The sequence below is a fragment of the Ammospiza caudacuta genome, chromosome 17, assembly GCF_027887145.1.
Source record: "Ammospiza caudacuta isolate bAmmCau1 chromosome 17, bAmmCau1.pri, whole genome shotgun sequence".
NCBI classification, from domain to species: Eukaryota; Metazoa; Chordata; class Aves; order Passeriformes; family Passerellidae; genus Ammospiza; species Ammospiza caudacuta.
This window is the reverse complement of record NC_080609.1, coordinates 3,152,490-3,168,379: the sequence shown is the minus strand read 5'-3', so window position 1 is coordinate 3,168,379 and position 15,890 is coordinate 3,152,490. Positions and strand designations below refer to the sequence as shown.

The following is a 15,890-nucleotide window of genomic DNA, read 5'->3' as shown; positions in this document are numbered from 1 at the left end:
GTTGTCAGAGGGGCTTTAATATTCAAATGAATTTCATTTTCTGGTTGTTACTTTGAAACATTTGTGGAATGCTCTGAAGTGCCTGTCATTTGCCAAGCAGCACACCCAAAATCTCTCAGGTGATGACACAATTAAAGAGCATTATATGGAGCTCATAATGCAGAGTGGATGCTTCTCCATGCAGGGTTAGCCCTTTTCTCTCCATCATAAAAGTCCTGATGAAACCATGTTGAAAATTAATTTCTTTTTCTGTTTTTCAAAGGGTCAGTCCACATAAGCTGAGGACAAATTAACACCTGCAGTAAATCAAAGTAGAGCCTTTAAAAGTAGTGAAGCTTCTTTGAGTTACACCTGAGCTGTGTTTTAAATGTGACTATTTTATTTTTTGATCCCTGGAATGATTCCTGCCCACTGTGAACTCTGCCTAAATGCATCTGCATTTCTGGAATGTTCTAACCAGAAGCTGACAAATGTGACTTTCAAGGGTTGCCTTTGTCCCTGGACTGTGGCCTTGCTTACAGAGCGTGCAGTCACAGCACATTCTCCTCTCCTGAGTGACATATCCTTACCCTTGCACTTGTACAAGTTGCTTGCTTGGCTGCCCAGAAAATGGATGAAAAACAAAATAAGGTGCTGAGCCTGGGAAATGCTGTGCTTGTGTGGAGCTGTGACCCAAATGCCAGATTTTTGCCTATCCATGAGGATGTGGCACGATGAGGCTAACAGATATGTGTCACTTGTGGTGACATGAGCACAGGAGAAATGTGCTATTTTGGCTACAGGCATGTACAAATTCATGCAATCCCTTCCCTACCCTTCCATTTGGTTGGTTAATTAGAGCATTGCTTTCACAAAGGCCTTTTCTGCTGAGTGCTCAGCACAGTCGTGGAGAATTGAGGTCTCAGCTGATGGATGCAGCTCCTGGTGATGGCTGGGGGTGCTCTGTGTGTTGGGTTGGACCCTGGGGATGCTCAGGCTCTTGGGAAGCAGTTGCAGATTCATATTTGTGGGATATCACTTAAATGAAGCTACTAGAATAGCTGGAAGAAAGCAAATTACATAAATTAACAACACTGGGCTGAGTTTAATCCACCAGCTGCATCCTCGTGTGCTCTGTGGCCACAGGATCCTGATTTTCCTGCTTTATTTTAAGGGACCAAGGCAACATGGAAGTGAGAGCTGTCCTTTGTGCATTTCAGGCAGTGGAGAAGGCGTTTGCAGTGCCAAAGGGATTTTACTGGCAGACAGTTGAGAGTGATGACAAACACTTCCCTGACAGCAGTGCCATGGAGGCTTGCAGAGAGACAGACATCGAGGTAAAGAACAACAAACAACCCCCTCCTTCCTCCCCTGGGGCTCAGGGGGGACACTGGGAGGCAATGAAGTGCCCTGGAATATTTCAATCTAGAGCTTTGATACAAATACTGAGCTTGAAGTATTTTTCCCTCAGACCTAAATATATCAGCTGAGTATTTTATGTCATCAGTATTGATGTGCTGATTGCTCTGAGCCACAGAAGATTAAACTTTGAAATGTGTAGGTTGGAGAAATTGCTACCAACCAGGTGCAAATTTGTAAGAGTAGACAAAATTTTGATAACCTGAAACCACTTCACTGTAAGTCAGTAAACAGCACAACTTGGATTAAACTCAGAAACATTCCAAGAAATTTCTGAAGATTCTGGTACTGCCTGACCTTGAGTAACTGTGTGTGTGGTAAGAACAAGTAGGGAGCATTTGTACTGACTCTACCCCAGGAGAAGAGAAGGTTAAAGTGATTTCAATTAGCTCTTGGTGAGGAGTGCAGCACAGAATGTTCAGGACCTCACCCCTGTGAAATGCGTTCCTATTGAGAAGAGCAGGGCAGGGCCAGCAGCGGAAACAGGGATCAGCCCAGGGTCACAAAGCCATTGACTGCTTTGGGTTGGAGAGGCAGCAGCTCACCCTCATGTCTGCCCTGGAGCTTTGCAAAGTGCAGGGACACCTCCCACCATCCCAGGTCACTCCCAGCCCTGCCCAGCCTGGCCTTGGGCACTGCCAGGGATCCAGGGGCAGCCACAGCTGCTCTGGGCACCCTGTGCCAGGGCCTGCCCACCCTCACAGGGAACAATTCCCAATATCCCATCCATCCCTGCCCTCTGGCAGTGGGAGCCATTCCCTGTGTCCTGTCCCTCCATCCCTTGTCCCCAGTCCCTCTGCAGCTCTCCTGGAGCCCCTTCAGGCCCTGGCAGGGGCTCTGAGGTGTCCCTGGAGCTTCTCCTCTCCAGGTGAGCACCCCCAGCTCTGCCAGCCTGGCTCCAGCCCTGGAGCATCTCCATGGGCTCTCTGGACTTTCTCCAACAGGCCAACATCTCTCTTGTGTTGGTGGCCCCAGAACTGGGCACAGCCCTGCAGTGGGAGCCCCCAGTGACCAGGCCAAGGCAGGAAGCCCAGGGTGATCTCTGGTGATCTCTGAGATCTCTGGGTGAACTGGTGATCTCTGAGATCACTCAGGCTGGGCACAACTGAACCAATCTGCAATGGAGAGCAAGGCCAAGTGCCAGGCTCCTGGGGAAAGGGGACACTGGCACTTCCAGAGGCTTCCCTGTGCTAGATGGCTCTGTTATCACAGCTGGCCCCAAGCCCAGGCAGCCCCAGGGACTCAGAGCAGCCACAGGAAAATTCTTCCTTGCTGGCTGCTGTGAGTGCTGGGTTAATAGCAGGAGAGCTTCAGCTAGGCAAACATAAAGAAATGGAGCTTTTATGCCTAATTAGACCACTTTTATGTGATTTGAGTAAATTTCTATCTTCATTTATCATGATGGTAAAGGCTCATAATGTCTTTATGGGGCAGTAGCATTTCATTTCAAGTGTCCAGTAGTGATGGATTCATTTGGTGTTTGCTGCAGCCATAAACCTTGAGCTGGGGAAATCCTTGAGCTGCTCAATGTCCAGGAGAACCATGCTCAAATTTGGGGCCAGAAAATCACCTTGTCTGATCCCCAGCTAGACAATTTATTATCCACAGAACCACACAACTCCCTGTTGTAAAGCCCTTGCTTTTTAAAACAATTTGTTTCTCTGATGGGGAAAATAATAATAACAATTTGTTTCCCTTTTGGGTATAAACATTCAGAATGTGTTGGTGTGAGTCTTCCTACATGCCAGGATGGGCTGAAATGGATTAGGCTGGTACAGAAGACTCTGAAATGTAAATCTGGGACAGCACCAGTGGTGTGTTTGCCTTTTGATGTTTTTTTAGTGTTGATTTTGGTGCTGTTAAAGGTATAGAGACACAACCAGTTGGTCTATTATTATTTAATCACCCAAAGATGGGCAAGTGGTGCTGCACAAAGTGAACAGCAGAAGGGATGCACTGTGGGCTCTGCCCCAGAGGCCTTGCAGTTTTTCACTAGTATTTTTATGTGACAAAAGGCAAAGTTATATCAGCAGAAATAAATTATAATTATTGGTAGCTGTGATTTAGCCCAAAGCCAAGAGCCTTGTGTGTGAGCTGCACATAAAAACAAACCAAACCCAAACTTCTCTGTAGCTCTGGCAGTGCAGATCCATCCTGGGAACTACAGGTGAGCAGCAGGGCTGCACCTCTGAGCTTCTGCTGGCCTTGGGAGCATTTCCCTGCTTTTTCCATGTTTTTCTCTGGCTGTCCAGGTTGCCATGGTGCTGCTGTTTGAGGCTCTCTTCCAAAACCCCCTGGAGACCCATCACACTCTGAGGCTGCTGCTGGGCTCTGGGCTGGATGTCTGCGGCCTCCGCCTGCTCTACCCCGGCCAGGAGCTGCTGCTCTCCAGCTCAGGTGGGCTCTGCCTCTCCTCCAGAGCTTCCCAGATCTGTAAATACACTGAGGTGAAGGGTGATCAGAGTCAGATTTGCATGAGGGTTGCTTTATCAGTTCCTCTATCTTTCCCAAAAGAAATGATAGAATAGCTTTGATCCTTCCCTTCCCTTCCCTTCCCTTCCCTTCCCTTCCCTTCCCTTCCCTTCCCTTCCCTTCCCTTCCCTTCCCTTCCCTTCCCTTCCCTTCCCTTCCCTTCCCTTCCCTTCCCTTCCCTTCCCTTCCCTTCCCTTCCCTTCCCTTCCCTTCCCTTCCCCCCAATTTTTAACTCTTCATGCATTTTGGGTCTCAAACTTTAGCTGTTGTTCCTTTGCAGTGAGCTGTCCAACATTCCAGTGTCCTGAGCTCCAGGGTCAGGCTCATATGAGTTAAATAAAATCACTTAGTTCCCCACTGATACTCCTGAAGGTTTTAGCTGCAGAAAATCCAGCCTTCCTTTTCCAAAATTCCCCCATCTCATTGCCTATGGGACTTCAGGAGTACTGATTTATCTGGCCTGTAATTGCATTAGCTGATAAACCATCACCAAAATGCCACATTATTTAATAGAATCCCATCTGAGGTGGGAGACCAGCAGGAGAAGGTAAATAAACACAATCTGGGGCTCTGAACTCAAATCACAAAGTATTGAACATCACACACCAATGTATCAAATACTGGCATGTACCACTCAAATCTTTATTTTCTCCCATTTGAGAAACAGAGATGATGAAGCCTGCCTTAAAGCATCATGGAACATTATTGGTCGCTGCTGCAGCACAATAACATTCAGATATTCCAGAGCAACAGGTGTACCCTTAGCTGCAGAGTTTAGAGATTGCTTGTGGCTTGTGCTTCTTTTTAAGCCAGGAAGTTCTTCTGGAAGGTTCAGGTATGCCACAGACAATCCATGTCTCTTGGGAAAGGCACAGGCAGGCTGAGAGGGAGAGAAATGGGCTTCCTTCTCCTCTGGCAGAAGGGGAATGAAGACCAGCTTAAGCAGAGAAAATTCCCCAGTCTCCTCTCTCCCTTTTTGCATTTGAAAGCAGCAGGAGCAGGCTGCCCTAGGAATGGGATTGCAGTTGCAGCTGTCTGGGTGCTGTGCACAGAACACATTCCTGGTGAGAGCTGGAGAAATGGAGGAGGGCTCCAGAGATGAATAAGAAAACCATAAAACCTGCAGTCATTAGGAGTTGACAGGCAGCAGATCTGCTTCAATGCTCTGTACCATGCACCATCATTTAAGAACATTTCATATGAAGAGACAATTCATTTGAGCTGAGAATTACTGTGCAAGTTTGTAAATTAGATTTTTAGCCTTAGCTTGATAACTCTAAAATTATTATTTTAAATATTTACAGCCAGTTGCTCCATTATCTACCTGCTCTGGAGATTTGTTTTCTGCCTTCTGATTCTCATGCAAGAAATGGTACATTTGTATATGCTTTTAAACCTAAGGGAAGAAAATCACACACCTTGCTGCATTTTCTGACATCTGCAGTAAGAATTGGAAAGGAGGCAAATTTGCTTTTTCTGGGTTACTTCCTTGGCCCCAATTGTACTGGAGAAAGGTTTGCCAGAGTCATAGGGAAGAGCTGTGGAGAGAAATAAGGGAAGTCAGGGTTCAAATCCTGGCAGAAAATTAAAGGTGGCAAATCAAATATTTGCCTGGACCTCGAAGCATTGTACAAAATCTGTATTTAATCCAGAAGGAAATAATGTAAAAAGAAGTCCCCAGATTTCCATTTTGTGATGCCCTTCAAAACCATCCCTTTCCTCAGGCCCTTGTTCTTGTCCTGCACTTCAATCCCCCAGCCTTCCTTGTGGTGATGAACGAGAGGAACTTGAAATGCTGGCTTAGAGTCACAGTTTGGGCTGAAAAAACCCTGAAGACCACCAAGTTCCAACTCCTGCCACACTTCCAGTGCATCATCTGCTCTGGAATAACTTCTCACAGCAAACATGAGGCAAACAATTCCTCTCTTCAAGAGATTGCCTTGAATAACCTCAGGTTTGCTATTGGGTAAACACATACAGGTGCTGTCAGCATCTCTCCCCCAGGGCAGGTAACCAGGAGATGGATTCCCAGGGCAGATAACCAAGTGATTGATTTCCAGGGCAGGTAACCAGGTAATGGATTCCCAGGGATGTGGTGGTTTGCAGGGGTCCCAGGATGAGGAAAGAGATAAGGATCTGATTCCATGTTTCAGATGGCTTGATTTATTATTTTATTAAATATATTATATTAAAACTATACTAAAATAATAGAAGAAAGGATTTAATCAGAAGGCTTGAAAGGAAAGAAGTGGAATGATAACAAAAGCTCCTGACTCTCAGAGAGTCCAAGCCAGCTGACTGTGATTGGCCATTAATTAGAAACAATCACATGAGACCAATCACAGATGCACCTGTTGCATTCCACAGCAGCAGATAATCATTGTTGACATTTTGTTCCTGAGGCCTCTCAGTTTCTCAGGAGGAAAAATCCTAAGGAAAGGATTTTTCATAAAATGTGTCTGTGACACAGGGCAGGTAACCAGGAGATGGATCCCAGGGCAGGTAACCAGATGGTTCCTCTGTTGAAGTCTGCCTCTGACAGATCTGAAAAGAGCCCTTAAGTGGAGTGAATTACTTTGGGGTGGGTTATTCCATGTTTTACTCACACAAGTGTTTGTTTCCACAGAAAAGCTGCCTTCCTCCTACACCTCAGAGCCTGGCAAGGTGCCCCCAGTGCTGGCATTAGGTGTGAGAGGCCCCAAAGCCCACGGAATCCTGCAGGACATCACCCGAGGCTGTGGCAGGGTGGAGCCTGTCGTGTCCCTGCCCCTGGCCAGCCGTGTGCACCGGGAGCTGTGCCTGTGGTTCGGAGGGAGAGCTGCTGGGATGCTGCCCCCGCCGTCCAGGTGATGGCCCAGGACGGTTTGGAGGTGGTGTTGCACAGGCAGTGAGCCCTGCAGGCAGGCAGGCACTCAGAGATCTCTGTCCAAGGGTCCTGCAGCACGGAGGTGCAGGGGGAGCAATCCCTCTATTTGTGCATTTCCAAGCCAGTTGTGCAGTCTGCAGAAATCCTTCTCTCGTCTGCAGCAGATCATAGAACCATGGGGTATCCTGAGTGGGAAGGGTCCCACAGGGACCAGCTCCTGGCCCTGCAAAGACCCCCCAACAATCCCACCCTGGGCATCCCTGGGATCATTGTCCAAGCTCTCCTGGAGCTCTGGCAGCCTCGGGGCTGTGCCCATTCCCTGGGGAGCCTGGGCAGTGCCAGCACCCTCTGGGGATGAACCTTTCCTGATCTCCAACCTGACCCTGCCCTGACACAGCTCCAGCTCCTGTTCTTTCAGCTCCTACATGTGTCAGGTGTGGGACAGTTGCAGTTGCTTCCCATTCCCTGCTCCCTGGTATCCAGGCCCCTAATTCACACTCTTGCTGCAAGATTTGGACACCTGGTGCTGGAGAAGAGCTGCAAGGTTGTGTGCCAGTAGTGACCCTCTCCTAGGAAACCTCTGGCTTTGCCCTATTTATCAACTGATGAAGGGATTCAGTAGGAACAGGTTCTTTGGAGGATGATGAGACAAGAGTGTGAAAATGAAGGGTGGCTAATAAACCTTGAACTGCATGAGAAACTCTGCTGCAGAAGGCTCAGACCTGCAGCTTCTGAAGAGGTTTTTAGGGATGCTGCCTGTTCTGGGGGCAGGGTGGCACAGTCAGAGGCAGCAGGCTGGAGGTGAGATGCTCTGCACTGCTGTCAGTGCTTTCTGTGAGTGGCAAAGCTGGGCCATGTGGAATTAACCTGTGGATTGCTGTGCAGGATTAGGTGTCAGAGTTCAGCTCTGCTCTCAGCTACAACCAGAAACTCTCACCATTTTATGTTTAACATGTCAAAAAAAAAAAATCAATTTAGTCGAATTTCATTGTCTTTATTTGTTTATTTTCCACAGGGATGCATTTTCCTCTTACAAAGATAATAAATTCTGCTCCTCTGGTATAACTCAGTCCAGAGCAGTGTTACCTCCTAAATAATGCACTTGTCTTTCTCCTAATGCTGGTAATTTGGTCTGTTGGGAGACAGGAATACAAACTGCAGCTCAGATTGCCCTTTTCAGATTAGACTTGCAAATGCTCCAGGCTCCTGGGAGTGAGCAAGCAGGATGTGTTCCAGCCAGCTCCGTGCTGGTGGCAGGGGATGAGGCAGGTTTGCCTGAGCAGCCTGAGCTCACAGTCCCAGCCAAAACTGTTCCCAGACAGTCCCTGGCTTTCAAGCACACCTTCTGTTCACCCTGCCCTGATTGGGTCCTTTTGGATGTGCAGGAATGTTGTGGAAGTTTCTCTGGCAGGAACATCCCTGCCAGACTGGATCATGCTTGTTGCCTAACACGAACCCTTCAAACTGGTTAAACTCAGCCTAAAGAACCTAAAGTGAATAGCAACTAGGATGTGTCTGTGGGTGGGAAAAGCTCTGCTAGTGCAGCCTGACATATTTCTTGATTCCCAGATTTCTTTGCCAAGCTGACTACTTTGCATTAGCTACTTTTAATTGAACACAGGGAGCCTCAGGGGGAGTAATATGAAAAGATGTTCTGTCAGAGAGACCTTGATGCAGCTCATGTCACGGACAAGGGATTGAAATGGCTTTTCCAGTAAAGCAGTTTTACCAGAGAAGCTTCTGTGGCCTTGGATTTGTCACAGAAAGTAAGTTTGAGTCAGAACCTTTTAATATTTTTCATTTAATATTTATCATTTTTCTGCAGCTCTCAGAGACCTTCCCCAGCTGGGGCAGGAGCAGATGAAGAAAAAGTTGACCTCCAGGCCTTGATGCTGCCTCGACCTCCAGCCATGCTTGTCTCAACTACCAAAGGTCAGTGCTAGGAAATGAAATTTGAGGGTTTACAGTTCTCCTTCACTGATAACATCACTTTACTCCAGCCCAGCTAAGGCAATTCTGCCTCTGCATTGCTCAGGGCTGTGACCTGGCCAGTTCTGGAGGCAGGAATGAATTTCTAGTGGGACACTGTTGTCTGAAATGAAGCACAGAAGTGGCACCACCTCATCCTCCTCATGGGACCAGCTGCTGGAGTCCTGGGGGCTGCTTGGATGTCACTGAAGGGGGAAAAAAGAAACAAAGAACACTTCACAGGAAATCTCTGCACAAAGAAACAGTCACATGAAGAGCTAACAGAGTCCTTAAACTGCGGTTCATTGATCAGAGATCATCTGAATATTATAATCAGGGGAATTAAAAGGTTAAGGCTTTGTTTAGGGCAGGACTGACCACAGTCAGAAAGGAGAAGGAGAGCAATTTGTGGGACTAATATCAATGGGTTATCACCTCACATCCCCATTTTCCCTTTGTAGGAGCAGTGTTCAGCCCCTGAATGTGTACCTAAGCAGCAGCAAACCTTACCAGCAATATCCAGGGGACACCTGCCAAGGCTAAAATGTGTTGGGCTCCTGCTGGAAAGTTCCACATCCCCTGGAGAGGGCCTGGCCCAGCCCATCTGGGGGGCAGGGGGCTTTTGGCCAATGCTCCTGGCTGGTTCCTGCTGGCCCAGTTGAAGAGGGAATTTCATTCACAGGAATGAAGGGAGAGCAGAGGGGAGCAGAAGTTCAGCAGCTCTCAGGGAGGAGATGGAAGAAGGAAAGAGGGATTGGAGTGACAGGGAAAGAAGGCATGGGGAATTAATTGCCAAAGAAAAGAATCCATGAGAAAAGGATGGAAGCATAAGGCAAAAAGATGAAAAAGGAGTAGAAGAGAAGGAAAATAGAGAAGGGAGAAAGGAAAAAACCAATTTTGAGCCAGTTTTTCATCTTTTGGCTCATGTTAACTCAGGTAGTTTGGCAGGCAGCCCTTGGCTCTGTTATTTGGGATAGGGATTGATGGCAGCTGGTGGCTACTGATGGAATGAGTCACATTAGCTGCCTCCCCTTCCTTTTATGGCCCTTAATGATTCACATTTGCTGTGGGCTGCTGAGTTTCACCACACCACGTTCCATCTGCATGGAGCCTCAGAAGTCACTGTCAAGCTCTGCTCCTCAGATAACTTTGCTCTGGCAAGAGGAGCTGAAACTCTGCTCTGGGAGCAAACACCCTTGGGGTTTTCAGGAAAAGAAACATTCAGTGACTCCTTCCCTGTGGTCTCCAGCAGCTCCTCTTGGAGACAGGAATAATTATCCATGCAGATAATTATCCATGCAGAGCAGAGGTATTGCAGCTAGGCAGACCTTCCCCTTCTCAGTAATCAGAGTTTTGGAGACCCAAGCAGATATTCTTGATGATTTGGGACATGTGTGTGCAAAAAATTGGTTTTTAAAGTGTTTTAAAGTCAACTGGAGTAGAACCAAAATCTTCCCACCAACAATCTTAGGTTTTGACAGCTCCCATATCATGAATATGGTTAAAATCCAGTGTTAAAGCCATAAAGCCAAACAGAGATTTTAGGCAAAGAACCATCCTGCCTGTCCCATCCTTAGTGATAAATACAAGGTTTTGGTGCTGTTGCTTTGAACAACCAGGCTGAGCCTTGGCAGGACAGATATCCATATCACAATGTCTAGAATAAAAAGAAATATTTACTGTCCTACCCTCAGAATCAACTGGGACACAATGAAAAATGCTCCAATCTCATTAAATCTATTGGTTAAAGCTACAAAAATTTCTGAGACAGCACAGAGGAAACCCATGTAGAAGTGGGCTCAGAGCTCACTCTTGGCAGCTTATGGAGATCTGAATATACATTGTGAGAGATAAAAAGCTGTGTTAGAACTGAGAAAGTGTAGTAATGGAGGTCATGGTAAAAATCAGAGAGCTCAGGCAGATCAGAGGCTTCAGGGAAAAGTTTTGAGCTTGTCTCACACTGTTTAAAATGTGGGGGGCTGCTCAGGAGGCCTTGGAGGGTTGCTCAGGGTTGGCAGGGAGTCTGGGATTCAACTTGGAGAACAGGAGTCTAAAAACCCGAAGTTCTAACCCAAGGGGAATTCCAGTTGTGTCTACATTCATTTGTACTGGGATGAGGGACTCAGGGAGAGCTCGAGCAGCCAGAGCTGCTGGAAGAGGATCAGGTGGGACAGGGCAGGCTGGTACCATTGCCATGGTGTCCAAGGAACCTGGGAGGCCCCAGAGCCTACCAAACCAAAGGTGAGATCACAGGTGGTCCAGAGCTTCAGGAGCTTGTGTCTGGGATGAAGATTAAAGGCAGGAACAAAGGAGGGACAACAGGAAGCAGAAGAGGGTGCTGAGCAGGATCGTTGGGACCACCAGTAACAGCAGAGAGCAATGAGAGCAGAGAGGAGTGGCCAGAGCTGCTTCTTCCTCTTTGGAGTGAACAAATTGAGCAAGAACAAGTAGTTCTTGTTGCCCTTTTTGGTTCACTCAGAGCGTGGTCAGGCCTGCAAGGCTCAGTCCTGCCCTGAGTGCTGGGGGCTGCCTGGGGACAGCTCCCACAGCCCAGCCAGCACCAACACCAACACCAACACACTGCCTGTGAGCAGCTCGCAGACCTGGGGAGACAGCCTGGCTCGTCTCGTGATGATTCACAAAGATATTACTGATGATGCCATAAGCTTTCCCACTCTGGGCTGGCCTTGGATTGCAGTCATGATGAGCTGGATGCAGCAAACAAACCATAAAACACTGCTCAGGATGCAGCTGTTTGCTTCAAGGTGGAGGCAGCTGCTCTGAGAGCTGCCTTGCACTGATACCACAGCTCCTGTGACAATAATATGCTCTTTTTCTTGCCCTTTCTTTGATCTAGGGGACATCATTCTGCTGGTGTCACCTGTGGTGCCTCCGTGTGCCTTTGGGGCTGTGCTTTCCGCCTGTGCCCGCCGGGGCTTTGTGCTGCAAGGACTGCGGCAGCTGCAGCTCTCAGCACAGCAGGGCCTCGTGCTGGGCATGGCAGCAGGGCAGGTACTGTGCCCTCTGTGCCCTGTCTCACCCCTTGCCCTGCAGCTGATGGTGCCAGCACTCCTCCTGTGAGCGCTGCAGGACACCCATTCCCTCTTTCCCAGCTCTCTGTGTTCCTGTGAGTGAGCTCTGGCTGCTTTCAGTGCTGGCTTTTTCCCTAGCAGGAAAACCCCACAAAGCCTTGGCCTCTCATGGAGAACAGGAGTGTAAATTCATCATCCTGCTCCTACTAAAACAAATGTGAATTTTGCCATTGATGTCAGAATAATCAGGAGCTGGCAGTAGCCCCATGAACCAAATATTGATGTGCAAAGGTAGTTTAGGAGAAGAGTCTTCACTATCAGATTCATATTTGGTGATGTGCTTCACAGTCCCTCTGGGCCTTACAGCATGAAGTCCCCTACTTCAGTGCTCAAAAAGAGCTTTCAAAAATAACTTTTTTTTTCTTTGAAGCTCTGACTAACATGGTGATAGGTTTGAGGGAAAGTGCACTTGGCATCTTGACAAGTCAGCCTCAGGAAACAGCAGTAATCACAAGTGCAAGGTTGCAGTCAAACTTAACATATGCAAGAAGTCCAGTGCTGCCCTTGTTATACTATAAATCCCACAGGAATTATATGACACCTTCTCTCACAAAGGAATGGACCCCACACTTCAAGTCATCATTCTGAGGGTTCTTTGCTATGTCAGTCAGGAAATGCATAAGTTTGCAAATCAAACTGTACAAATTCCCTCTTTTCTGCTTGTTCTGTGATCAAGCCTAAGGAATGACAATGTCTCTGCCCATAATATTTTGTAGAATGAATGAAACCTATTTATGGAATACTACAGCCCAAATAGCCAGATATTTGGAGCATGTTGCTAAGTGACCATTAAGGAGTTAACAGCAGCAACCACTGCTCCAATGTGAATATCATCCCTTCATTTGAGACTCCAGATAATCTTAGAGTGACTTATGGTGCATCCACTTATGTTGGATGGTACCACCTATCAGCTGAGTTACAACTGCTCTGGTTTTAGCCCAGCCCAGCTGCAGGGCAGGATGATTTTGTGTTAAGCCTCTTCCCTGAGTTTAAATTAAGTTTCTCTGTCTCAGGAAAAGATGACGCAGAGCACCCAGATATTGGAGTTCCTATGGCTCAGTGGTGAGCTGGATCTTGTTATGCCATTGTAATTTATCTATTTGCTTGAGCCCTATAGTAATTACATGTGGATTTAGCAGTCTAATCTGCCCTTCATTATTTCAGATTGCTGTCTTTTGCCCTGGCAAGAGCTCAGGCTCACCTGCTGGTGCTGCAGGAGGAGAGGTCCCTGGTGAGCCCCGCAGGCACTGCCTGGTGCTGCTGCTGAGGAGGGAGAATGCCACACATCACATCCCTGCCCTGCTGACAGGTAATGCCCTGCCCAGCAGCCTGCCAGGGAGGGTTTGCATTGCAGGGGGTTCCACATCAGCAGTGCAACCACAGCTGTGCAGTGCAGGGAATATTTATGGGGAATATCAAGGTCTGCTCATGTTGCTGTAGCAATCTCCAGACCAAGGTGTGAATCAGTCACTGCTGCACATCCAACAGAGCTGCCTGGCCTTTGCCAGCTGTTTGATCTTTAGCTCTGGAGTCCTCTTGAACTTAAAATCACCAAGTAGTTCCTGGTTGAAGGGGCCTCAGAAGGTCTCTCATCCCACATCCTGCTCAGCAGAGCATCAGCAATGAATTCCCTCAGGATGCTCAGGGCTTTATTTCTGTCAGGTCTTGAAAATCTGTAAGGGCAAAGATTCTCTGTGACAGTGTTCACAGGGGTCCAAGGATGAGGGAAGAGACAAGGATCTGACTCCATGTTTCAGAAGGCTTGATTTATTATTTTATGATATATATTATGTTAAAACTATACTAAAAGAATAGAAGAAAGGATTTCATCAGAAGGCTAGCGAAGAATAGAAAAAGAAGAATGATAACAAAGGCTTCTGTCTCAGACAGAATCTGAGCCAGCTGACTGTGATTGGCCATTAATTAGAAACAACCACATGAGACCAATCCCAGATGCACCTGTTGCATTCCACAGCAGCAGATAACCATTGTTTGCATTTTGTTCATGAGGCCTCTCAGCTTCTCAGAAGGAAAAAATCCTAAGGAAAGTATTTTTCATAAAAGATGTCCATGACAATTCTCCTGCATCCCTAGACCTTTGTTCCATCATTATGGGAAATGTTTTCCCTTTATGTGAGGTTGTAACCTCCTGTTTGGATTTGTGAGCCTTGTCCCTGGACACTTCAAAGCTGGGCCTGACTTTGGCATCTCACACCCAGTGCATGAAGGTGTTGTTGGGGCTGTCCTGCCCAGGGCCAGCAGTTGGATTTCAAGGATCCTTGTGGGTCCCTCCCAGCTCTTGCTGGGATTTTATGGCCTCAGTCCCCTCTCAGAAACTCTTTTTGCCCAAAGAGTTAGGGTGGCCAAAATCCAGCTGTGCCACTGAACCTGAGGGCAGCATCTGATCCTATCAACCTCAGCTCTGAGTCCTGCATCCTTGTGACTTCCAAGCACCCCAAAGTAACTCATTTTCTGTGGAGGGACTGCCAAAAGCCAGCCAAGTTGCTGCCTTAAATCTTCTTACTTGAGTTTCTGTTTTCTTAAGGATCAGTTGACATTGACCTCAAGTGGGGAAGATCAGAGGCAACAGCAGTGGTCAGGAGGGAACAGAAATCGTGCCCTGGCTCTTCCCAGGAGGGATCACTGTGGGTGACCCTTCCATTAGCACCATCCCACACAGCCCATGATGGAGACATTCATCCCCAGCCCATTTGCTTCCTTTAATTTATCCACAATAGGAAAGAACATTTAGAGGTTTGGAAGGGGGGGAAACAATGACAATTCAAATAGTCCTGGGCTTTTTCTCTTGAGACTATCACAGAATGTTCTGAAAACATGTGCAGACACAGAGGATTAATCATGGCACAGTAATTACAGCCCCGTGTCACCTGCTGCCTCTGCACCCAGGGAAAGTTGCTCATTAAAAAGTGCAGTTTCTGCAGCTTCCCTCAGTGCCACAGATGATGTTTTGTGTTCATGTTTTGCACAGGGAAATTTCCACTAGAAATACATAAAATATTATCCCTCATGCTAGAGAACTCAGGGTTTTTCCCTTTGTTTGTGACAGATTTTGCACATGTCTCTTTCCATGTGTTCTGTGCTATTTTCATCAGTCCTGTACTGCAGAAAGACACCTTAGTCCATATTCCAGAGCCCTGGAGAGGGGAAGCTGATATTCTTTCCCCACAAGCTTTGGATTGGCGTCTGGGAAGTGCAGAATAGCACTGAGATTGGAGTAGGGTAAATACCTCACTAAGAAATTCTGCATTTGTAATTAATATGAAAAGCAGTTTCCCCTTCAGGGCCTCGAATGCTGTTCAATTCTCAAAGCAAGTTAAAACTTGACAAATACTCCTGAAACAGAGCAGATAAATTGGTGGGATCTGTGCCCTGAGGTCCAAACACCACACATTTTTGTCCAAGCTTTACTTTCTGCCGTGCCCTGAGTTTGAATAAACAACAGGCAATACTGCTGGGACAGTGGTGACCCATTTTTGGTGCCTCTTGCCTTTTGAATTTTGAGGAGCAAGTGATTGTCAGTGGTACATTTGACATCTAAGCTTTGCCATCAGCCTGTAACACCAATAATCCATTTCCCATGCTCCACTACAGTGAATTTTTGACAGGCTTGTATGGTAGGAAGCAATCAAATGTGTACAAAGTAATTTAAAAAATAACAAGCCTTTAAAACTGTGGCCTGAAACATTATTACAGAAGGCTGAACTAATTGTTGTGGAAATGTACTGTATGCAACACCTTAATGCACTGCCTGTGCACAGCCCAGCTCTTTAGAGAGAGAATGGGAGCTGAGAGATTGTGGCTTTAAGCACTTAGTGTCTGTAAAAGTGGCGTGGAATGGGATGTTTTCCAGACTGGAAATCACAGGAGCAGAACATGATATCTCTGTTCAGGTCTGTCACCCCAGCAATACCTCCCTGCCCACGAGGGCCCTGTGGGGTGCAGGACTTTGGCCTCATTCCTGGAAGTGTGAGACACCTTGAGAGCCTCCACGTGAGCACTGGGCTCAGATCTGGGACTCTTCCTAGTGGACACCACCTTATTTAAGATATTTATTCAAATTCAGGAGCTCTGTG

The 15,890-nt window shown here is 47.2% G+C and overlaps 1 protein-coding gene across 1 annotated transcript in view; it reads left to right on the top strand.

The window, feature by feature from the left end:
* Positions 1 to 15,890, top strand: part of DNAAF8 (dynein axonemal assembly factor 8) — a 99,272-nt gene that overhangs the window by 45,025 nt on the left and 38,357 nt on the right. The window contains exons 13-19 of the mRNA XM_058816287.1: positions 1,200 to 1,316; positions 3,651 to 3,789; positions 6,497 to 6,716; positions 7,917 to 8,005; positions 8,591 to 8,668; positions 11,562 to 11,716; positions 12,961 to 13,105. Coding sequence (XP_058672270.1) covers positions 1,200 to 1,316; positions 3,651 to 3,789; positions 6,497 to 6,716; positions 7,917 to 8,005; positions 8,591 to 8,668; positions 11,562 to 11,716; positions 12,961 to 13,105 — 943 coding nt within the window. The remainder of the gene's footprint in view (positions 1 to 1,199; positions 1,317 to 3,650; positions 3,790 to 6,496; positions 6,717 to 7,916; positions 8,006 to 8,590; positions 8,669 to 11,561; positions 11,717 to 12,960; positions 13,106 to 15,890) is intronic.